The sequence below is a fragment of the Bos javanicus genome, chromosome 8 (genome assembly GCF_032452875.1).
Source record: "Bos javanicus breed banteng chromosome 8, ARS-OSU_banteng_1.0, whole genome shotgun sequence".
NCBI classification, from domain to species: Eukaryota; Metazoa; Chordata; class Mammalia; order Artiodactyla; family Bovidae; genus Bos; species Bos javanicus.
The window spans coordinates 75054734-75079879 of record NC_083875.1 but is presented as its reverse complement, the minus strand read 5'-3'; the positions used below and the strand labels follow the sequence as shown (position 1 = coordinate 75079879).

General features: G+C 46.8%; 1 protein-coding gene and 1 long non-coding RNA gene across 2 annotated transcripts; one reads left to right on the top strand and one right to left on the bottom strand.

The window, feature by feature from the left end:
- The first annotated feature begins 810 nt into the window (after positions 1 to 810).
- Positions 811 to 23247, top strand: TRIM35 (tripartite motif containing 35). The gene is made up of 6 exons (XM_061425899.1): positions 811 to 5567; positions 15181 to 15276; positions 17363 to 17593; positions 17913 to 17935; positions 18765 to 18883; positions 20418 to 23247. Exons 1-6 carry the CDS (start codon positions 5133 to 5135, stop codon positions 20993 to 20995), a joined length of 1482 nt encoding a protein of 493 aa, XP_061281883.1. The 5' UTR covers positions 811 to 5132; the 3' UTR covers positions 20996 to 23247.
- On the bottom strand, positions 13790 to 15246 carry LOC133252904 (uncharacterized). Its single transcript, XR_009738122.1, has 2 exons — positions 15158 to 15246; positions 13790 to 14167 (listed from the first exon to the last, which is right to left on the bottom strand). It is a non-coding gene; the product is annotated as an uncharacterized LOC133252904 (long non-coding RNA).
- Positions 23248 to 25146: the final 1899 nt, after the last annotated feature.

Sequence of the window (25146 nt, the reverse complement as noted above, 5' to 3'; positions counted from 1 at the left end):
CTAATCAACTGCTTTTAAAAAGGGAGAGAAAAAGCCACTCTTCTTTCTGCACCTAGGAATATATATTTTTTTCTCCTAACACAACATTTAAGAAAGAGAAGTCATTCCCGACATACATTTGTGTGATATTGCCGTATATAAAATAGATAGCTGGTGGGAATTTGTTGTGTGACACAGGGAACCCTAACCCAGTGTTCTGTGACAACCTAGAGGAAGGAGGTGGGAGAGAGGTTTAAGAGGGAGAGGACATATGTTTACCTATGTCTGATTCCTGTTGAAGTATGGCAGAAACCATCACAATATTGTAAAGTAACTATCCTCCAGTTAAAAATAAAATTAAAATAAATAGAAAAATGTATATGATGATAGCAGGGGGTTGGAAATGTGGCATTGCCTGGCAAAAATGCCTGGGGATGGAATGGAATGGGGCAAGTTATAGCAGTGAGAACTGCCAGTCAAGTTTTGCAATAGTTTAACTGGTATACAGAGGATCTGAACTTCAGGGCCTCTAAGGAAGGTCCTTTCTACTGGAAGAAGAAACAGGAGCTGCTGACACATGAATTATGATCACCAAGACTTCTCTTTCCTGGTTTCTATGTCTTAGTCACCCTCTTTCCTGAAATTATGCAAAGAATTAAAAAAAGTTCAGAATGTTGGAGCTAGTAAGAATTTGCAGCAATTAGTCAAATCTTTCCTTAACAGTTGAGGAAAAGAAAGTAAGAAAAGTGAAACATTATTCCCCATGTCATGGTCCTGGCTAATGGTGGAGCTTGGAATAGGACCAAATCCTTTCCAGATTTCCAGAAAGACAGGAGGACCTTACTGGTTTAATGTTAACCTTTGTATTCTACTTAAAGGAAAAATAAAAATCCATTTGTTAATATATAGTCTTTACCCTTGTTTGATTTGTGGCTCTACCTAGAGAGTTGAGAAAAAACCAACAACAAAACAAACAAGGAGCATCATAAGAACAGAAGGAAACAAATATATAGCAAAACAGATTCAAAGAGCAACTGGGACACAAAAATAAAATAGTGAAAGGAAACAAGACTAGAGGATAAGACTTTCCAGCAAGGTGCCTGGCATGTGATTTCCCCAGTGGCTCAGTGGTAAAGAATCCACCTGCCAAGCAGGAGACATGGGTTTGATCCTGGGTGGGTAAGATCCCCTGGAGGAGAAAATGGCAACCTCCTCCAGTATTCTTGCCTGGGAGTTCCTATGGACAGAGGAGCCCACTGGGCTACAGTACATGGGGTTGCAAAGAGTCTGACATGACTTAGCAACTAAACAACATCCTATCATGTGGGGTTATGAGCCCCATCTTGTGGCCCTTTTGGATATTGCTTAAAGTTCATTTTTAAACCAGTCAACATAACTGGAGCAGCATTCCTCGGCTTCCCTGGTGGCTCAGATGGTAAAGAATCCGCCTGCAACATGGAGGAGGCCTGGGTTCAATGCCTGGGTTGGGAAGAACCTCTGGAAAGGGACTGGCTACCCACTCCAGTGTTTTTGCCTGGAGAATTCCATGGCCAGAGAAGCCATTAGTTCACAAAGACTTGGACACAACTGAGCAACTAACTCTTTATACTTTCAAACTCAACTGGAGTACCGGAAAAAAATCACCTGGGTATGAAAATGCAGATTCCTAGGCCTTTTCCTCCAAAGAGGCAAATAGATCAAAGAGTCTGGGCTCAAGAATCTGTGCTCCTAGAAAGCTCCCCAGGTGATTATAGGGGAAACAAACTGGCATTGAGCAAGAAACACTTGTCAACAACAAACTGACACTTGCCATCTCCCTCTACAAGGATTAAATCATGTGCTGCTGCAGATGCTGACTTTCAACACCTCTGAAAGGAGTACAGGGTAGAGAGCAGAAATGAGACTCTGTACTCTGGGGAAAACTAGCAGGGTAGATCTTCAAATAGTTAGGTATTTTCAGGAGCTGATTTTATGAGCCCAATTCTTGTATCTCCTCATATTTAGAAAAGCATTAACATTCTTCACGGTGACAACTGCTCCTCATGACTAGCAGACCCCTTTGGCAAAATGTATGTGCTTGATTTCATGTACTTCCCCCTCACCAAAATCACATATATACTGTCCTTCTTCCCTACCTCTTCGGAGCAACTTCTCAGCACTATCTAAAATGCTAACTCCCCAGCTATAGTCCTCTTTTTTTTTTTTTTTAAACTCAGAATATAGTCTTCATTTTGCCCCCAATGAAATTTAACTCACAACTCTCACATTGTGTATTTTTTTGTCAGCATACTGCAGATGGCAATAGGAATTAGTGGCATCCATCCCCTAGGCATTGTGGCTACAGGTCTATTCTGAGTACAAGTTTGGAAGGAAATTGTCTAGCACTATAAAGGTCTGAAATTTAACCTGCTTGCAAGCTAACAAATTATCAATGAAAAAAAAATGGTTCCTGCCTTATCAGTCAACAAAAGATGCTGCAGCCATCAAGCCATCATAGTAATGCTGCCCCAACCTAGTGGTCAACTACTGCGGCCACCCATCAATGATATGCCCTGAAGAAACTCAGCAGGAGAAAGCACAGGGCACTGGCCTCAGACAGCTGAGGTGCATACCAAAGGAATGATTTCAGTGAGTCCAGACTGTTGTATTTTCCCGTACACAGAAAAAGTGCTAAATTCCTTGAGATATCTACCTTTCCTTAACAGCAATCTTTTGAAGTTTTGACTACTTGGTCTTTGTTGCAAAAACTATATATGGCTCCTCCCTTACCTCTTTGGAGCAGTTTCTCAGAGCTGTCTGAGATGCTGTGTCCCTGGCTGAAGTCCTCAGTTTTGTTCACCAAATAAAACATGATCCTCAACTTCTAAGGTTTTTTTTTTTCAGTTGACACTTTAGTATGCAAGTTTCAGGAGTGCTGGTAGATGAGACTCTTGGTTCAGAGACAAAGGACAGTTTATTACTAACAGCAATTTCAGTAGTCAGATTATAGTCACTTGAGCCAGTTTCCTGACTTAATTCCCAAAAGGCATTGTAGAGTGGGCCAAAGGATGGAGCTTAGAGAACCTGAATCTTTTTTTTTTTTTTTAATTGGAGGATAATTACAATATTGTGGTGGTTTTTGCCATACATTGACATGAATCAGCCATGGGTTGCACATGTGTTCCCCCATCCTGAACCCCTCTCCCATCTCATTTCCTGCCCCATCCCTCTGGTTTTCCCAGAGTTCTGGCTTTGAGTGCCCTGCTTCATGCATCAAACTTGCACTGGTCATCTATTTTACATATGGTAATATACATGTTTCAATGCTATTCTTTCATATCATCCCACCCTTGCCTTCTCCCACATAGTCCAAGTCTGTTCTTTACACCTGTGTCTCTTTTGTTGACTTACATATAGGATTGTTGTTACTATCTTTCTAAATTCCATATATATGTTAATAAACTGTATTGGTGTTTCTCTTTCTGACTTACTTCACTCTATGTAACAAGCTCCAGTTTCATCCACCTCATTAGAACTGACTCAAATATGTTTTTTTATAACTGAGTAATATTCCATTGTGTATATGTACCACAACTTTTTTAACCATTCATCTGCCAATGGACACCTCGGTTGCTTCCATGTCCTAGCTATTGTAAACAGCACTGAAATGAACATTGGGGTACATGTGTCTCTTTCAATTCTGGTTTCCTTGGTGTGTATGCCCAGCAGTGGGATTGCTGTGTCGTATGGCAGTTTTATTTCCAGTTTTTAAAGGAATCTCCACACCGTTCTCCATAGTGGCTGTACCAGTTTGCATTCTCATCAACAGTGTAAGACGGTTCCTTTTTCTTCACACCCTCTCCAGCATTTATTGTTTGTAGAGTTTTTGATGGCAGCCATTCTGACCAGTGTGACATGATACCTCATTGTATCATCATTTTGATTTGCATTTCTCTAAAAATGAGTGATGTTGGACATCTTTTCATGTGTTTATTAGCCATCTGTATGTCTTCTTTGGAGAAATGTCTGTTTAGTTCTTTGGCCCACTTGGGTTGAGAATCCAAAACTTTTACAATGCAGAAAGACTGCCTGCCTGAAGGGAGACATTGTCTGTCTCTTCCCAGGCTCTTCATCATAGAAACATCCTTGAAACGACAGTTCAAAATGGCAGTGTCTCTGGATAATATACAGAAACACCATAGGGGTGGAGAACTGTCTTCAGGCAGAAACCATCAATGAAAGGAATCCTACATCTGAATGCTATAAAATGATTCTGAGGCAAGTTGAGTGACTCAGACCTGTTGTACCTGGCAGGAAAATTCAGCCTGGACTGTAGTTTCCATAGCTAACTTTGCAGACGTCTTTGATCTCTGTTTCACTCAGGAGGAAATAGATTTTGTTAAAGATTGTGACTTGTCCGCCTATCCAAACAAGACAAGAATTGGGTCTTCTCAGAGGTCTTCCAATGCCCCCTGCCCCCTGCTCTCACTTGTTTCTTGCTTACCCCAGCAGGCAGGAACTAAACAGGCCAAAATAAGTAAACAACTAATTCAAGGGCGGGCATAGATCTTTCAAAGGGGCACTGCAAACTCAAGCGGTGAAAACGCTAACGACGTTGCAAGATCACACTCCACTAGGAACCACAAAGTAAGGAGCTCTGGCTTCTCCCACCTCGAGGGCCTGAGATTTCCGGGAACTAAGGAAGTAGTGGCAACCCACTCCAGTACTCTTGCCTGGAAAATCCCATGGACGGAAGACCCTCGTAGGCTACAGTCCATGGGGGTCACAAAGAGTCGGACACGACTGAACGACGACACATGTGACTACATCACAAGGAAGTGGCTCATTTTCCATTTGAAATCGGAAGTAGGTTTCAATGCTACGGAAGCCCTACAGCACGGATGGGTAGTTTCTTCTTGGCTAAACTTGTAGGGCACGCCTAGAAACCGCGCGGACCGCAGAGCAGATGGACTCCGCCCTACGCTTCCGGGATTTCCCGAGCTGACCGGAACTGGGGCGGAGCCGCTTAAGCACACCCAGAGCAATTGGCCGGGGCCGCTGTCGCTCAGTGCTCCGAACGGAAGAGGCTGGGCCCTTCTCTCAGGGTCCGGAGAGCAGTCAGGCGGGTGGGAGGGACTGGAGCGAAAGTTACCGGCTCAAGAGCCGGGAAGGTTATGGAGCCCGGCCCCGCCGCGTCCCCTGGACCTTCCCGCTCCTTCAAAGAGGAGCTGCTGTGCGCCGTCTGCTATGACCCCTTCCGCGATGCCGTGACTCTGCGCTGCGGCCACAACTTCTGTCGCGGGTGCGTGACCCGCTCCTGGGAAGTTCAGGTGGCGCCCACCTGCCCGGTGTGCAAGGACCGCGCGGCCCCCGCCGACCTGCGCACCAACCACACCCTCAACAACCTGGTGGAGAAGCTGCTGCGCGAGGAGGCCGAGGGCGCGCGTTGGACCGGCCACCGCTCCCCGCGCCTCTGCCGCCTGCACCGCGGCCAGTTCAACTTTTTCTGCCTCGACGACAAGGAACTGCTGTGCTGCTCTTGCCAGGCCGACCCCCGGCACCAGGGACACCGCGTGCAGCCGGTGAAGGACACCGCCCACGACTTTCGGGTAAGAGTTGCTGCGGGCGGGAGTTGGCCGAGCGCGCACGTGGACCGGAACCTAGCATCCTGACCCCGCTGCTCCTGCACTCCAGCCTGCCAGGGCTGGGTGTGCCCAGTCCCGTCCCTCTTGCCCCTGCCAGCTTGCTGGTGCCTTCTCAGGACCCCATCTTCCCCTGGTAACATACAGAGCCTACATCGAGTACCGCCCAGGGGGTCTGAGATAGAGGAGAGACTGTCAACAGGAAGTCTGAGAATTGGGGTTACAAGATGTTCTTAAGACCGCCCGCCCACCTCTGAAGGGCTGAGGCTCTGCACCCTTTCTACCAGGCGAATGTGGCTCATGCCCATTTTAGAAGCACAGGTTGAGTAAGCCCAACAACCCTGGAACTTGGCACACAGAGGGCAGAGGTGCAGCACCCAAAGTCCTGGTCAAGGATATGGAGCTTTTAGGTCTCCCCCACATCCCTCACCTACTTCCTGGGCCCCATTTATCGGATAGCTCTGGGGAGGCCTCTGGCCCTGGCCAGCTAGTTTATCCTGGATCACCCTCTCAGCATCTCCCATGCCTGGAGTTTCACTGGTTATTATAAATAAAGGAGCTCCAATATTTTGGCCACCTGATGTGGAAAGCCAACCCACTGGAAAAGACCCTGATGCTGGAAAAGATTGAGCAGAGGAGGAGAAGGGGACGACAGAGGATTAGATGGTTGGATGGCATCATCGACTCAATGGACAGACGTTTGAGCAAACTCCAGGAGATGGTGAAGGACAGGGAAGCCTGGAGTGCTGCAGTCCATGGGGTGCCAAAGAGTTAGACATGACTGAGTGACTGAACAACAAGAAAAGGAGCAACTTATAAGGGAAAACTAACGTGACGTTTTTGGCATAGGAAGGAAAATGATCAGGAAATAAGGGTTAGCTAGCCCAGGAGTTTTCAGAATTTTTGACCTTTGCTGGCCCATTGTTGTTGTTCAGTTGCTCGGTCGTTTCTGATTGTGACCCCATGGACTGCAGCACACCAGGCTTCCCACAGTGAGAAATATTTGTTTTTCCATTGTGACTCAGAAAGCCACATGTATGTATCATGTTCTGTATCAGTGGAAACAAAAATTCTGTGAAAATCTCTATTGTAGTCTGGCATTTTCTGTCATTATATTTTAAAAATTTCACAGGCTGTAAGACATTATTTTATCACTTATTAATACCAATTAATACATAGGTCAGACCCACAGTTTGGAGAACACTGGTTAGCTAGTCTGAAGATGAGTGTATTGAAAATAAGTGTATATTTCAAAAAGTTGAAAATAATTCTGTAAGAATGCCTGTTCTTCAGATACTGTTTTAGTGCCTTTGTTGTTGTTTAGTCACTAAGCTGTGTCTGACTCTTTTATGACCAGATGAACTGTACCTTACCAGACTCCTCTGTCCATGGGATTTTCTAGGCAATAATACTGGAGTGGGTTGCCATTTCCTTCTCCAGGGGGTCTTCCTGACCCTAGAATTGAACCCACGTCTCCTGCATTGACAGGCAGATTCTTTACCACTGAGCCACCAGGGAAGTTCACAATGAAAGTAGACAGTTCCATTACATTTTGGCAAAGTTCAAGTGAAGGAGAGTGTCATCAACATGCTTATTTGAAGAGTGTTTGAACAGTGGTCCACAGCGATGCTTTTTCTTATGTCACCTGGCAGAATTGCCATGTCCTGATTTGAGACAGCCAATGTATTATTAAGTGTGGGCATTCTGGGCATCCTGGGGGCTGTTGTTGAGGTAAGGAAACACCATGAATCAAGTCGTGATGAGTCACTGTGGGGCTGGCAGATACAGATCAGGAAGGTGGGTGGGGGTCAAGGCCAAGAACACTAAGGCAGAACCTCCAGGTCTGGGCTAAGCCAGGATTCAAGATCAGTGAGCCAGGTACCAGGGAGTACATATGGTCTAATGACCTGTTACTGTTTATTCAACAGATGTCTTATACTGCTAGGCCCTGGGATACTGCAGAACAGGAGCTGAGCAGTAATTCATACCTTCAAGGAGCTTTAAGCAAAGACCCAGGGAATAAGAAGGTGTTAGCCAGGTGAAAGGGGTCAGGGAAGGTATTTCAGGCAGTGGCATGTGTAAGGGTCCAGAGGAGGGAGGCCAGATTTTCCAGGTACCTAGAGAATTTCAGGGTGAGAAAGAATGAGGATGGAGATGCAGAAGGAGCCAGGAGGTCCCAGGCTTGTCCTTTATCCTGAAGACTGTAGGGAGAGGACTTCCCTGGTGGTCCCATGGTTAAGACTTCACCTTCCATTGCAGGGGGTGCGAGTTTGATCTCTGGTTGGGGAGACAAGATCCCACATGCCTCGAGTCCAAAAAAAAAAAAACCCCAAAACATAGAGCAGAAGCAACATTTTAACAAATTCAGTAAAGACTTTAAAAATGATCCACATCAAAACAAAAAAATCTCAAAAAACCCCAAAAAAGACTGGGGAGTAGTGGGAATGTTTTAAGCAGAGGAAGGATGCCATCAGAGCAGTGGGCACTCAGGACAGTGTCTGAGGGGCCAAGGAGTCCAGTCCCAAAGATCTGAGGAGTGTGCTTAGCCTGGTGCCAACTGGCATCACTTGTATTAGGCAGTTGTGCGCCAGGGCTGTCCTGGGTGCTGAGGCTGCAGAGGTCAGTAAACCAGAGCCCTTGCCCTGTGGAGCTGGGGGAAGTCAGCCAGCAGAGAGTCAAGTTGTAGTTCTGGATGATTGGAGTAGGTGGAGGTGTGGGGAGAGTAGCATGGGAAGGCAGGAGAGGTGAGAAGGGGCCAATGGGGAGCCCAAAAAGCTTTTACATAGGGGTTTGGTAATTTGATTTGTGTGTTGGAGACTACTTTGAGGAACTCTAGCAAAAATAGCAATCATACCAGACAACATCCTTTTTAAAAAAAATTATGTGTTTATTTTTGTCTGTGGTGAGTCTTCATTGCTGCATGCAGGTTTTCTCTAGTTGTGGCAAGTAGGGGCTACTCTATAGTCGCAGCACATAAGCTCAGTTGCCCACACTTCTTTGTTCCGCAGTGTGTGGGATCTTCCCAGACCAGGGACTGAACCTGTGTTCTCTGCACTGGCAGGGAGATTCTTACACTGAGCCACCAGGGAAGTCTGCAGCCTATATTTTTTGAGCACTTACTATGTACCAGGTACTCATAAGTGTTTCTGTCAACACATTTAATCCTCACAAAAACTCTATGAGGTTGTATATTAGTTTCCAGTTGCTGTTGTCATAAATTGCCACAAACTGTGGTTGAACACAGCACAGATTTGTTATCCCACAGTCCTGGAGGTCAGAAGTCCAAACATCAAGGTGTTGGCAGGACTCTATGCCTTTTGGAGGCCAGAATAGGGTTTCTTTCATTGTCTTGTCCAACTTTTGGAGGCCCTTTCCTCCATCATCCTGAAGTACATCATTCCAGCTTCTGCTTCTGTTGTCTCCTTGTCTTCTCTGACTCCCTCTTGGAAAGACCCTCATGATTTCAGGGAGCCCCTGTGGACAATCCAGGATGATCTCCCTGTCTTAAAGTCCATATGTTAATCACATCTACAAAATCCCTTTTGCCACATGAGGTAACACATCCCAGAATTAGGATGAGGGCATCTTTGGAGGAGGGTATAGCAACCCAGTTTCACTGCAGTATTCTTGACTGGAGAATCCCATGGAAAGAGGAGCCTGGTGGGCTACAGTCCATGGGGTTGCAAAGAATTGGATGCAACTGAGCACACATCTCTGGAGGCGCTGGTATTCAGCTTACTACACCTGGGTACTATTCTCTCCATTTTACAGACAGTAATACTGAGTCTCAGAGAGGTTAAGTAACTTGTCCAAAGCCAGAGCAGTTACTGTAGAGTTCACCTGGGGCCTTGCTCATCTCTTACTCCGGTGAGTGACATTGATAGACCCTTCTCTGGTGTCGGGCTAAGGTCTTCCCTACCAGCCCACTTTTCTGGGAGCTGTGAGGGCAGCTGCCTCTGTGTTTGGGTTCTTCGAGGCTTGTGTGGATGAGGACCCCCATCAGTGGGCCAACAGGTATGGACTGAGTGCCTGCTCTGTGCCAGGCTGATCCCCTGCCTTCTTGGAGTCAGGTGGGCATAATCGAATACGTGCATACATCCTCAGTCGCTCAGGCATGCCCGACTCTTTTTCGACCCCATGGACTAGAGCCCACCAGGCTCCTCTGACCATGGGATTCTCCAGGCAAGAATACTGGAGTGGGTTGCCATTTCCTCCTCCAGGGCATCTTCTGGAGTCATTTCCTGCATTGGCAAGCAGATTCTTTACCACCTGAGCCACCAGGGAGCAGTGGATGAAAGCCTCTGCCTTTGCAGAGCAAGCCTTCATTGTCTGCAATTTATGGAGCATCAGTGTGCTTGGTGAGAGGACCAGGCATGAGGACCTACCCCCAGGAAGCCTTCGGCCTTTCCAGGAATGTGAGACAATGATGCTGGGTACGAAGTAAAGGTGTCCATGGAGGGGCAACTAAACTACACTGGGGAAATCAAAGCAGGGTTCTAGAGCAAGTGGGGTAGGGGCCCAAGTCGAGTTTTCAAGGCCATGTTGGGATAGTTGCCTGAAGCAGGTGGGGATCATATAGAAGCAGCAGCCTATGCGAAAGGACATGCTGTAAAGCTTTAAATACTGTAGAAGATTATCTTTATGACCTCAGGGGAGGGAGGCATTTCTTAAAACCAAGGAGCACTAATTTTGATTTGTCACCTTGGATTAGTGTTGGTGATCTTGATCTTCACATAAATGGGATGAAACTGTATGTACTTTCCTGCAAAATAATATATACATGTACTTTTTGACTTGTCTATGTATCAGTCAGTTCAGTTGCTCAGTCGTGTCCGACTCTTTGCGACCCCATGAATCGCGGCACGCCAGGCCTCCCTGTCCATCACCAACTCCCGGAGTTCACCCAAACTCATGTCCATCGAGTCGGTGATGCCGTCCAGCTATCTCATCCTCTGTCGTCCCCTTCTCCTCCCGCCCCCAATCCCTCCCATTATCAGGGTATTTTCCAATGAGTCAACTCTTCGCATGAGGTGGCTAAAGTATTGGAGTTTCAGCTTCAGCATCAGTCCTTCCAATGAACACCCAGGACTGGTCTCCTTTAGGATGGACTGGTTGGATCTCCTTGCAGTCCAAGGGAGTCCTCAAGAGTCTTCTCCAACACCACAGTTCAAAAGCATCAATTCTTTGGAGCTCAGCTTTCTTCACAGTCCAACTCTCACGTCCATACATGACCATTGGAAAAACCATAGCCTTGACTAGACGGACCTTTGTTGGCAAAGTAATGTCTCTGCTTTTTAGCATGCTATCTAGGTTGGTCATAACTTTCCTTCCAAGGAGTAAGCGTCTTTTAATCTCATGGCTGCAGTTACCATCTGCAGTGATTTGGGAGCCCCCAAAAATAAAGTCTGACACTGTTTCCACTGTTTCCCCATCTATTTCCCATGACGTGACGGGACCAGATGCTATGATCTTAGTTTTCTGAATGTTGAGCTTTAAGCCAACTTTTTCTCTCTCCACTTTCACTTTCATCAAGAGGCTTTTTAGTTCCTTTTCACTTTCTGCCATAAGGGTGGTGTCATCTGCGTATCTGAGGTTATTGATATTTCTCCCGGCAATCTTGATTCCAGCTTGTGCTTCATCCAGCCCAGAGTTTCTCGTGATGTACTCTGCATATAAGTTAAATAAGCAAGGTGACAATAAACAGCCTTGATGTACTCCTTTTCCTATTTGGAACTAGTCTGTTGTTCCATGTCCAGTTCTAACTGTTGCTTCCTGACCTGCATATAGGTTTCTCAAGAGGCAGGTCAGGTGGTCTGGTATTCCCATCTCTTTCAGAATTTTCCACAGTTTATTGTATCCACACAGTCAAAGGCTTTGGCATAGTCAATAAAGCAGAAATATATATTTTTCTGGAACTCTCTTGGTTTTTTGATGATCCAGTGGATGTTGGCAATTTGATCTCTGGTTCCTCTGCCTTTTCTAAAACCAGCTTGAACATCTGGAAGTTCATGGTTCATGTATTGTTGAAGCCTGGCTTAGAGAATTTTGAGCATTACTTTGCTAGCGTGTGAGATGAGTGCAGTTGTGTGGTAGTTTGAGCATTCTTTGGCATTGTCTGTCTTTGGGACTGGAATGAAAACTGACTTTTTCCAGTCCTGTGGCCACTGCTGAGTTTTCTAAATTTGCTGGCATGTTGAGTGCAGCATTTTCACAGCATCATCTTTCAGGATTTGAAATAGCTCCACTGGAATTCCTTCACCTCCACTAGCTTTGTTCGTAGTGATGCTTTCTAAGGTCCACTTGACTTCACATTCCAGGATGTCTGGCTCTAGGTAAGTGATCATACCATCATGATTATCTCGGTTGTGAAGATCTTTTTTGTACAGTTCTTCTGTGTATTCTTGCCACCTCTTCTTAATATCTTCTGCTTCTATTAGGTCCATACCATTTCTGTCCTTTATCAAGCCCATCTTTGCATGAAGTGTTCCTTTGGTATCTCTAATTTTCTTGAAGAGATCTCTAGTCTTTCTCACTCTATTGTTTTCCTCTATTTCTTTGCACTGATTACTGAGGAAGGCTTTCATAGCTCCGCTTGCTATTCTTTGGAACTCTGCATTCAAATGGGAATATCTTTCCTTTTCTCCTTTGCTTTTCGCTTCTATTCTTTTCACAGATATTTGTAAGGCCTCCTCAGACCGCCATTTTGCTTTTTTGCATTTCTTTTCCATGGGGATGGTCTTGATTCTGTCTCCTGAACAATGTCATGAATCTCCATCCATAGTTCATCAGGCACTCTGTCTATCAGATCTAGTCCCTTAAATCTATTTCTCACTTCCACTGTATAATCATAAGGGATTTGATTGAGGTCATACCTGAATGGTCTAGTGGTTTTCCCTACTTTCTTCAATTTAAGTCTGAATTTGGCAATAAGGAGTTCATGATCTGAGCCACAGTCAGCTCCCGGTCTTGTTTTTGCTGACTGTGTAGAGCTTCTCCATCTTTGGCTGCAGAGAATATAATAAATCTGATTTCGGTGTTGACCATGTGGTGATGTCCATGTGTAGAGTCCTCTCTTGTGTTGGAAGAGGGTGTTTGCTATGATCAGTGCATTCTCTTGGCAAGACTCTATTAGCCTTTGCCCTGCTTCATTCCGTATTCCAAGGTCAAATTTGCCTGTTACTCCAGGTGTTTCTTGACTTCCTACTTTTGCATTCCAGTCCCCTATAATGAAAAGGACATCTTTTTTGGGTGTTAGTTCTAAAAGGTCTTGTAGGTCTTCATAGAACCACTCAACTTCAGCTTCTTCAGTGTTACTGGTTGGGTCATAGGCTTGGATTACTGTGATATGGAATGGTTTGCCTTGGAAACGAACAGAAATCATTCTGTTATTTTTGAGATTGCATCCGAGTACTGCTTTTTGGATTCTTTTGTTGACCATGATGGCTACTCCGTTTCTTCTAAGGGATTCCTGCCCACAGTAGTAGATATAATGGTCATCTGAGTCAAATTCATCCATTCCAGTCCATTTTAGTTCACTGATTCCTAGAATGTCGACGTTTACTCTTGCCATCTCCTGTTTGACCACTTCCAATTTACCTTAATTCATGGACCTGACATTCCAGGTTCCTATGCAATATTGCTCTTTACAGCATTGGACCTTGCTTCTATCACCAGTCACATCCACAACTGAGTATGGTTTTTGCTTTGGCTCCATCCCTTCATTCTTTCTGGAGTTATTTCTTCATTGATCTCCAGTAGCATATTGGGCACTTACCGACCCGGGGAGTTCCTCTTTCAGTATCCTATCATTTTGCCTTTTCATACTGTTCATGGGGTTCTCAAGGCAAGAATACTGAAGTGGTTTGCCATTCCATTCTCCAGTGGACCACATTCTGTCAGACCTCTCCACCGTGACCCGTCCGTCTTGGGTGGCCCCACATGGCATGGCTTAGTTTCATTGAGTTAGACAAGGCTGTGGTCTGTGTAATCAGATTGGCTAATTTTCTGTGATTATCACTGAAACCATTATCACAGAAAATGCATCTGTATATGTATCGGTAATTTGTTCCTTATTTATTGCTAAGTAGCTTTCCATATGTAAAAGTTAAAGTGTTAGTTGCTCAGTCGTGTCCGACTCTTTGTGACATAAGGATGACCAGAACGAATTGAAAAGAAAACTAAACCTGCAGTAAAGGAAATCACTGTTTATTTTCTGTAGAAGTGTGGTTAAAAGAATAGACCGTGGAGTCGGACACATGGGCTAGTTATTTACTGCTGTGTGACAAACTCCCCCAAACATAGTGGCCTCAGACAAAAGTGTCTACTATCTCATGGTGTCTGTGGATCAGGAATCTGGCATGACTGGATGGGTGTTTCTGCCTCAGGGTCTCAATGGTGCGGCAGTGTGAACCGGGGCTGCAGTCTCATCGGAAAGCCCGAGGAGGCCAGGATCCCTGCTCAGGCTCACTTGTGTGGTTGGCAGCAGGATTCAGGTCTTCATGGGCTGTTGGTCGGACACCCTTACTTCCTAGCCCCCTGGGCTGCTCTGTTGGTTGGGTCACTTCCATCTAGAGTGAGGGAGCAGAAGAGGGTGAGAAAGGGTCAGTGTAGGCTTTTTGTCACCTCAGCTCATCTCCTGTCACTTTTGCCACATTCTCTTGATTAGAAGCATGTCTTTTGTAGATCCAGCCCTCAGGGAGGGGCTTTCGGAAGTGCAGTACTGGGAAGTGGGGATCCATAGGGCCATTTCCAAGGCTGTTTCCTCCAGTCTGGCCTCAGTGATTGATGTCCCTCCCACCTGCAGAGCATGCTCACTCCCTCCTAGGATCCCCAGTCATCTTGTCCCATTACGACGTTAGCTCAAAGTCCAGAATCTTGTCATCTAAACCAGGCCCAGGTGGGGATGAGGCTTTAGGGACTAAAAACACAGCTTAAATTTACCACTCTGTTAACTATCTACATAGCATTTACATTGTACTTACAACTACTTACACAGACTTTTATACTAGTACTGAAGCATTTTTACATAAGGGACTTGAGCATCCTGGGATTTCAGTATCTGTGGGGATCCTAGAACCAACCCAGGATGACTATGGTTTAGACAAGGTCCTGTGGGAAGAACTGGGTTAACCTCGTAATCAGACCTGTTCTTTCATGACTGTAAACCAGTCCAGTTCACGAAGTTGTGAAGGGGGCCTGTGAGCACATTGTTGACCCCCCAGCTCGGGTTCACTCCTCCGCCTGCACCAGCTTTAGGCTTAGCAGGATGTCCTTCTGTTCTGTCCTGTGACCAGCATGGAAACTAGTCCCTTTACCTCCTCAGCTGTTTCCTATCTGTTTCGGATATAAACAAAGGTGCTGGGTTAGAGGGTATCAGCGGCCCTTTGTGTTGTACACCATCAGGTGCAGGGTCAGAGCTATGCTTTCCCCACTGTGTCCCCCAGCATGTGGCTGGACTGGGTTCAGTAAATAATGGTCGAGTGGTACCCACAGTGAAGTGCACCTCCAGCTGTGATGTGGCATGCTGCGTCCCTGCCCGGCCTCTGCCCCTAACCCACCTCCTTCTGGTCCCTCTTGGCAGGCCAAGTGCAGGAACATGGAGCATGCGCTGCGGGAGAAAGCCAAGGCCTTCTGGGCAATGCAGCGCTCCTACGAGGCCATCGCCAAGCACAATCAGGTGAGTGAGCACTGGGGCTGAGGGTGCAGATGGGCACACTTGGACTACCGTGGGGCAGAGGTGTGGGTGGGCTGGCCCTGGCCATGGCTGCTGCTACAGGGTCAGCCTTCACCAGCCTTGCTGGCGAGCACAGCCTTGCCCTTGGATGCTGATTGTGACGTCATGGCATCTTTAAACACCTGGGCGTGGCCACGCCAGCAACCACCAAGCAGCTTCTGCAGCCCCCTGTGCCTGTGAACTCAGACTGATAACAGGTGCCATGCTGCACCACCTGCTGGGGTGCTCAAACCAGCAACACCCCCATTCTCACACCTCACATCCACTGTCTCCAGAATGCACCTGTCCATTGATGTTCCCTCTCCACTCCCAGCATCTGTTCCAGGTCCCCATCGCCTCTGCCTGCCCTCCTACCTGGGCCCCATGCTCTTGCTCTTGTATGCAGTCCACACTCCTTGCAGTGGACTGATCTTGTAAATAAAATAGATTGGTTGCGTCACTCCTCTGCTTCAAACTGTCTAGTTCAAGCTCCTCACCATGGCCTCAAGGGCCCTCATCCAACCCCCATGCCCCCCCGCTTCATCTACCCCCAGGCTTGGCCAGTGCCATCTGGCCTGATGTGGGATGCATTGGGGATACCTGGGTTGTGTCCATATGTCCAAGTGACAGCCCTTGTCTGTCCATCCCAGCTGCTGTAGAATTCTCATGTAGTCAGTCAGTTGTGGAGAGTCCAGGATACTGGCTTGACTAATGCTTTTCCTCTCAATTCAGTCCATCCTGGTGAATGAGAGGTGAAAATGTGTCTTCTCCTTTATTGAGAGGCTCCATGGCCAGTGTGAGGCTGGCTGGAGCTGACTTTGCACTGGCTGGCTTTTCTTGTCCACTCTTGTTTTTTATCCCCCTGTGTGATAAGAAGCTTCCCAAATTTCACTCTCTTCCACTGTACCTTGTCAGTCTTTTTACCTGATATTTCAACAATGCCGTCTCTCCTCCTGTGCTTTTCTTTGGTTATTAAAGTAAGTCAAACAAAGTGTGTGCTTCTTTCATAAGAATAACAGCTATCTGTATTTTTCCTGTGAATGTTCACATTCTTTTTCTTGGGATGTTTGTCTTGTCTTCTTGTAGAGACTTAAGAGCACTTTGTATATGAAGAATAACAATCTCATATATGTTGGAAATATTTTTCCTAGTTTGCCCTTTTTCAATAAATTGTGCATGCGTGCTCAGTCATGTCCAACTCTTTGTGACCCCATGACTGTAGCCCTCCAAGCTCCCCTGTCAATGGGATTTTCCAGGCAAGAATACTGGTGTAGGGTTCCATTTCCTCCTTCAGGGGATATTCCTGACCTAGGGATCAGATTCTTTACCACTGTGTCATCTGGGAAGCCCTTTCAATAAATCATTTCCCTCCCTTTCTGGTCATTTCCTCCTGTTCAGTGAATCATTTTGTCATATTAGCATGTTACTGATTCAGTTTTAAAATAAATACTTTCTACTATTTTTTTAAGGATCTATCAAATCTATCAAATTTGAAGTCCTAGTATTGGAAGGCGAGTGATTTTTAAAAATCGTTGCTATTTGCAACAGTTCACTTGTGTGATTCAGAGTTTCCCTCACTATCGTACAACCTATGCAAGTACAAAATATTATTGAGGAATTTATAGAATTACAGTTGTCCTCTATAAGCACTGATTTTGTTTTATTCATTGATCTAAACAATCTCATTATGCTGTTTGACTTTTTAATTTAAAACATGTCTTTTTTACAAAAATTTTTGGCCGCGCTCCGGGGTTTTCCTTTTGGAGGACCACTTAGTTGCCCCGAGCCATATGGGATCTACGTCCCACGCACTGAAAGGGGGATTCTCAACCACTGGACCACCAGGGAAGTCCCTATGCTGTTTGACTTGTTTAAACTTACAAATATGTGCTAAGAAAGCTGCATCCATATTTTATCTTCGGAGGTTCTGCACGTGATTTCTTTTTTTAAAAAATGGAGTTCCTTTGCTAAACATCTGGGGGCCACCCGCTGGGTGACGGCTGAGGCTCCGCCCCTCCTCTGCCCCACCCGGCCCCACCCTGTGCTGCAGGTGGAGGCAGCCTGGCTGGAAGCACGGATCCAGCAGGAATTTGACAAGCTCCGCGAGTTCCTGCGCGTGGAGGAGCAGGCCATCCTGGATGCCATGGCCAATGAGGCAAGGCAGAAGCAGCACCTGGCGGAGGAGAAGATGAAGCGGCTGACGGAGGACACGGAGGCTTTGGCCCATGAGATTGAGCGGCTGCAGATGGAGATGAAGGAGGATGACGTTTCCTTTCTCATGGTGAGGAGTGCAGCGTCCAGATCTAGTGACAGGGGCCAGATTTCAGGGGCCAGCGGGGACCCTGAGATCAGCAGCCCTGGCTATATTGTTTTTTAAAATACTTATTTATTTATTATTTTAAAGTATTTATTTTTGAGGTGGTATTGCCATCTTAACAATATTATTAATAATTTAATTATAGCAATATTAACCTTAATGTTATTATTAATTTAATAATATTAAATGTCTGATCCATGAACATGGATGTATAACTCCTTTTGAGGTCAGAGATTTATATGTTTTCTCTGTGTCTGTTTGTGTATCTTTTTTTTTTTTCCAGAAACACAAGAGCCGAAAACGCCGGTAAGTTGCCAAGTCTGGTAGGGGGAGGGGAAGCATAGGCAGAAATACCAGGGGTGCAACCTCAGGTGGCTCCCGGGCCAGGCAGGTGGTGAGGCCAGCTGGTGCAGTACAGAGGCAGCAGTGGGACCAGCCAAGTGGAGAGCCCTCTTTCAAGACACGGACTTCCAGTTTGCACTGGTGCAGTGTTGTCTTCCTGAGGGTGGAGCATGACCATCTACTATGTGGGGAGAGATTGTCATCCTGCATGGGGCTTGTAGTTCTCTGACGGTCAGCCCAACATTTAACCTTCTCCTTTGGTCAGCCCCCTCCCTCTGAGAGTCTCAGGACATATTAGTTTGTGTTGACGGTTGTTGGGGTCACAGAGATGAATAGGGAATAATTGTGTCCCAGTCAGAGCTGTACAAAGATGGAAGAGAATGCTTTGGGTGGTAGTGAGTTCCCTGTCACTGGAGGTGTTCAAGCAAAGGCCACTGACACTTTCAAAATGTGGGACTAGAGGGCCCCTAAGGTGCCTTCCAACTCAGACATCCTATGAGCTGATGTGTATGTATCATTTCTGCTCACATGAAATTAAACCATGTCTGAGAACCTCCTGTTTATATTTATCCTGGCAATGGCAAGAAGGGCTCTAGTACTGAGTCCTGAAGGATATGAGCCGCCCAGTTGATTCCTGGCTCATCTCCCATCAGAGTCCAGTGTAGGTTTGTCTTGAATAAGGCAGCCAGGGAATGCAGGCCTGAGGCAAGGGATCCTGTTTCCAGCTGACTCAGTTAGGCCCAGAACGCCTGCCCCTGGCCCTGCCCTGCAAAGCCCACTTCTCCTTTCCTAGCCTCTTCTGCACGATGGAGCCGGAGCCCATCCAGCCCGGCCTGCTCATCGACGTCTGCAAGTACCTGGACTCCCTGAAGTACCGCGTCTGGAGGAAGATGGTTATGTGTGTTGAATCTGGTGAGTGGGGGCCCCAGGCAGGTGTAAGAGGCCGGGGGACGTCATGCTGGGCAGAGGGCCTGCTGAACGAACTCTTTCCTGCTTCCCGCCCCGTAAGACCGCCTTCTCCCTGCACTGGTCACATTTCCAGCCTCTTTCACGCAGGTCCCTGTGCCCTGCTCTGCTCCCATGTCCTGCTGCTCAAACCATTCCTGACAGAGCGCCTTCCTTTTTTGGGTCCTGACACTTGGTCACCTCTCCGGAAAGAGCAGCTGACTTCCCTTTCTCTTCAGAACCATATTGTATATATAATGAAAGAGAAGAGCTCCTCAGTTTAGGGCTGCCTTTCCCAAGGGGATTCTAGCCCATGCAAGTCGCTGCGGACTGAATGTGTCCCCGACCAAATTCGTATGTTGAAGGCCTAACCTCCATGTGATGGAATTTGAAAGCAGGGCCTTTGGGAGGTGATCATAGTTAGAGGAGATCATGTGGATGGGGCCCTCTGATGATCAGATTAGTGCCCTTTTAAGAAGAGACACCAGAGAGCTGGATTCTGTTCTCTCTCTCCCTCTGCCTTATGAGGACACAGTAAGAAGGCAGCCATCTGTAAACCAAAAAGAGGGCCCTCAGCAGAAGGTAAGCATGCTGGATCCCTGGTCTCAGAATTCCAGTGGCAGAACCATGAGAAATATTGTCCTGTTGTTTAAGCCACCCCATCTCTGATACTTTTGCAGTAGCATCCCAAACTGAGATGTGATTTTATGGGGAGAAATGTCAGTGACCAGGGGCATGTCACATGCTTTTCTAAGGTGGTACAGGCATCTCGTGAGGTTCACTGGCTTCCTGTGGCTATCCGCACAAAAGACTGAAGTCTGGATGCTTTAAAATGACAGAGTTTTCTTCTCATGGTTCCAGAGGCTAGAAGTTTAAAGCCAAGGTGTCTGCAGGGCCACACGGCCTCTGAAACCTGTAGGGGAGGATCCTTCTTCGCTTCTTCCTAAATTTTGGTATTTTCTGGTGGGCTCTGCTCAGGCAGTTGCAGCACTGCGACCTGTGCCTCCATCATCAGAGGGCTTTTCCCCTCAGGTGACTGGTTTTCTCCTTTTTCATAAGGACAGCAGTTATATTGGTTCAAGGGCCCCTTCTCTTCCCATCTGATCTCATCTTAAATTGTTAACATCTGCAAGAACCTCATTCTCAAATAAGGTCACCTTGTGAGGTGCTGGGGTTAAGACTTCAACATACCGTTTTTGTAGGGCACGTTTTATGGGGTTTTTTGAACTTTATTTTGTATTGGGGTGTAGCCGATTAACAATGTTGTGATAGTTTCAGGTGAACAGTGAAGGGACTCAGCCATACATATACATGTATCCATTCTCCCCCCAACTCCCCTCCCATCCAGGCTGTGCAGGGCACATTTCAACCCATAGTGCGACCCCCAGCCCAGGGCAGCCCCCTTTGTTCACTGGGCCAGGTGGAACACACTGGGTCAGTTTAGGGGGACCCGAGGCCACAGGCTGGTCTGATTTCCCCACTGTCTTCTCTCCGCACCCAGTGCCTTTCAGCCTTGATCCCAACACCGCGGCTGGCTGGCTCTCTGTGTCCGATGACCTCACCAGCGTCACCAACCACGGCTACCGGGTGCAGGTGGAGAACCCGGAGCGCTTCTCGTCGGCGCCCTGCCTGCTGGGCTCCTGCATCCTGTCGCAGGGCTCACACGCCTGGGAGGTGGACCTGGGGGCACTGGCCAGCTGGCGCGTGGGGGTGGTGCGGACGCGACAGGATGCGGGCACCGAGGGCCACGCGCACAGCTGCTACCATGACACGCGCTCGGGCTTCTGGTATGTGGGCCGCACGCAGGGCGTGGACGGCGACCACTGCGTGACCTCGGATCCCGCCGCGTCGCCCCTGGTCCCCGCCATCCCGCGCCGCCTGCGCGTGGAGCTGGAGTGCGAGGAGGGCGAGCTGTCCTTCTATGACGCTGAGCGCCGCTGCCACCTGTACACCTTCCACGCCCGCTTCGGGGAGGTGCGGCCTTACTTCTACCTGGGCGGCTCGCGGGGTGACGGGTCCCCAGAACCACTGCGCATTTGCCCGCTGCGCATCACCATCAAGGAGGAGCTGGACAGCTGAGGGCCCTTCGGCCCGCTGGACTCCGCTTGCGTCCAGCAATCGGTCCCATTTCCTTCCTGTCCCTTCCCAAAGCCACGCTTGCCTCGGTACCTCTCTACCGCCTGCCTTCTTAGCAGGATCTTCCCGCTGACCTACCCTGTCATTTTCTGTGGCTCCAGGCCACGGGCCTTTCCCTCCTTTTTTTTTGGTCCCTTTTCTCCCCCACTTTGAAAGTCAGCCAGGAGACACCTCCTGGGTCAGGCTTTTTCCAAAGTTGTGGCATCCTCTGGATGTGAATTTCCTGATCCAGATTCTAAGATTTCTGGGGATAATGTTTGTTTCTAGAGTGGGTCTGTTTAAAAAATGTAGGTTTTTGTTTTAAAATCATTTTTCAAGTGTTGTGAGGCCAGCAGATGGGAGGGGATTGCTGTTGAAAAGAGTTTGTTACCTACAGTTCCTAGGAGAAGGGGTGCTGCGGTGGGGGTGGCGTGGGGAGGGGGGCACCAGGGGAAGCACCAGAGTCCTTAGGAGGCAAGGGGCATGCTTTTCATGGAAAGGAACAGAGGAGGCAGGGTACCGGGTGAGTGGGTTTATGATCGGCAAGTCTGAGTACTTTTCACAGGTTCTGGGGCATAGTGGCTGCCCCTAGTTGTCCTGAAACCTGGATGTGGGTTGATTGTGCATGTGTGCATGCTCAGTCATGTCCTACTCTTTGTGACTCTATGGGCTGTACCCACCAGACTCCTCTGTCCGTGCAATTTTTCATTCAAGAATCCTGGAGTGGGTTACCATTTTCTATTCCATGAAATCTTCCTGATGCAGGGATTGAACCCTCATCTCCTGCATTGACAGGCGGCTTCTTTACCGCTGAGCCACCTGGGAAGCCTGTGGATTGATTAGCACAGGGGATTATTGGCTTGGAGTGGATCCCGGTGAGAGCCTGGCACAGGAGGTGGTTGGGGTACTGTTTTGCATGTAAAAGATTGACTGCATTCAAAAGGCACACTCACAGGGGGGTTGTTTGCTGTCTGCAGGAACTTGCTGGCCAGGGAGGCTCCAGGAGCCAGAGTGGCCCCAGGAGCCAGAGTGGCAGGAATTCAGAAAAGAAGAAAATATGGTTATTCTAGCACCATTGCCATGGCTTTGGGCAGGACCCATGCCCTGGCTTGTCTGTCACTTTATACTGGTATTTAAGGCTGCTCTGTGGGCCTTGGTGGAGCCCTTCAGGGTGGGGGTGGGGACAAGGCTGCCCATCCAATCGGCTCTAACTTATAGATTAAGACTTCTTGCACAATTTCCTCTTGAACAGAGTTTCCAGAGCACTTTAAAAAACACAATTTAAATAGCATGATTTTCACTTTCCTCATCTGCAAATGAGATGGTAGATCTGGAAGGTGATGGATGCGCTGCAGTTGTGTGGAGGACCTTTCTCTGGTTCCTCTCACAGAGGTACGGAAGGAGGAGAAGAGGGCCCCTTTGTGTTAGGAGGGAAGGGAGGCGATTCTGTCCAGGGAGGGGGGTGTTGGTATCAGGAATGAGGATGGGCTCCGGGGCTCCGGTCTCTGCTGACCTCAGCCTGCTCATTCTTGTTCTGCTGCCTTTTACATCTTCATCCTGATTTCTTCTCCCTCTGCCTTGCCTCCAGACTCCTGCCTTACCTTTTCATCTTCATGTGCCTGTGGAGGATTTTTAATTGTCACCTCCTCACTTGTGTCCTGGGACAGGGAATGTCTCCCTGTAGGAGCAGTGTTTTAATGGAGGTGTTTTTACCAAAGACTCACAAACTTTCTCCTGCTTGTGTCTCCTGGTTCACCGAAATGGACATTTTAAACAGAAATGATGATTCAAAACTAAAAATTGGTTATAAGTGTGATGTGTACATCATTGGTGGCCAGGGGAGGGAGGTGGTAGGATATACCACTGAGTCAAGGGGACCAGATGCAAGAGAGGGGTGAGGATGTTGGCAAAGGGGTGGATGTGAGCTGAATGGCCCCTCTAAAGATGCTCAGATTCAGCAAAGCTCAAGGCACTTTGGACCCAACACATCTGAGTCCAGTGTGCACATTGTACCATAAAGTATTTATCTGGCCTGTTAAATGCAAATCACTACCTAATAAATCTTGACCTGAAACTATTTTGTTAGTTGTTGTAAACTTTTAAAAATGTTTTTTCCTTTCCATCTTAGGTGTTGGAAGGGCTTTGTTTTATTTTTACAGGATATTGTGGATTGCCTAGGCCCCTTTTTACCAAAATAAAGTGTTTGAGCCAAAGTATACCTTTTTTTTTTTTTTTGACATTTTCCTTTCAGTGTTCTCATAAGCAAAAAGTTTCATTCGCCTTGTAGCATGTATTCAATGTTTTTGTTTTTATCATTGGATAACCTATTATATGGATATATACTGTATTTTACTTACCAACTCTTTAGTTGGTGAAAACATTTTGATTGTTTTCACTTTTTGCCATTATGAATAATGCTGCTGTAAATATTTGTGTGCAAGATTTTGTGTGGACATATGTTTTTTGTTCTTGTGGATAGGTAAGTAGGTGCAGACTTGCTGGATCATGTCTTGACTCTCGTTTAACCTTTTGAGGGACTGCCAGGCCATTTTCCAGTGTGGCCGCACTTTGTATAGTCTTATAATGTAGGGAGGTTCCAGTTGGTCCATATCCTCGTTAACACTTGTTACTGTCCGTCTTTTAACTTGGGCATCCTAGTACATGTGAGGTCGTATCTCATTGTAGTTTTGACTTGGATTTCCCTAATGATTCATGGTATGGAGCCTCTTTTCAGGTGCTTATTGACCATTTGTTTACCTTCTTAGGAGAGCTGACTTCAGATCCTTTGCCCATTTTAAAATCTTTTTTTGTTGTTATTGTTTTTACTATCTAGTTGCGAGAGTTCTTCATACATTCTAGACACAAGTCCCTCATCCAGTACATGATTGCCAAACATTTTCTACCACTCTGTATTTTCACTTTCTGGAAGGTGTCCTTTGAAGCACAGAAGTTTTCATTTTGGGGTCTGGTTTATTTTTCTTTTTGTTGTTTGTGTATCCTGGAACTCTTACCTTTGACATTGCCCTTAAGCCTGTTCTAGGTCTTGGCTCAGGCATGGGCAGCTATCTCAGCATGGGTAGCCATTCTATTGACAAGGAGCCCTAGTTCAGGAGCCCATTCCTTCTTCCCTTGAGCCCTCCTACCCACATAATGTGATGATTGAGTGTGTGCATGGGAGCCCAGGTAAGCTGTACCCGGAAATTTTATAAGCTGGAGGCATCTTTGGTAAAGAGATAGCAGCTGGAACCAGAAATCCAGATTCCTACACCCAAGTCCCAACTGTATGATTTATGAGCTACTGAGCCTTCGAGCCTCTGCTCCCTCATCTAAATGAGGATTTAGGGTACCTACCTCAGGTTGTAGAGATTAAATGAGGGGATTTTTGGGGTACAAATGCTTTGTATTATGTCCTAAACATACTATAGGCTCAATGCATGTTGGCTAATTCTTCAGAAAGTGGAAGATTTTGAATGCTGACATTATGATTCATATTAATGAAAAACCCCAAAGGAAACTGAGAAATGAACTTACATTGGGAATGCTTAAATTTCTTGAGACTGGAAGGTTATAGACATAAAACTTATGTTTATTAAAACAACATGGGAAAATGGTTATGTTGTAATGACTGAGAAGACTAGAATTTATACATATAGACATGCAACACACAATTTGTCTCTAATTTGTGTATGTTGTTTGATGAGATCACCCACTTATGGGGCTGTAAATCCAAAAGGTACAAAAGAACAGCCTCTCCCACTTCTGCCCAGACACTCAGCCCCTTTCTTTGTGGGCAGTCATATTACCATGAAAAAAATCCAGAGGAATTTCATGAACAGCAGTATTCTGTTGTGAGTATATTCTGGTTCCCCCAATACACTATAATTTAAAAGCAGATACTTTTGGGGGCTCCCCTGGTGGCTCAGGGGTACAGAATCCACCTGCCAGTGCAAGGAGACATGGGTTCAATCCCTGGTCCAGGAAGATCCCACATGCCGTGGGGCAGCTCAGCCTGTGTGCCGCAAGAACTGAATATACACCCCTAGAGCCTGTGCTCTGTAATGAGAAGCCACCACAATGAGAAACCTGGGCACCGCAACTGGACAGTAGCCTGCGCT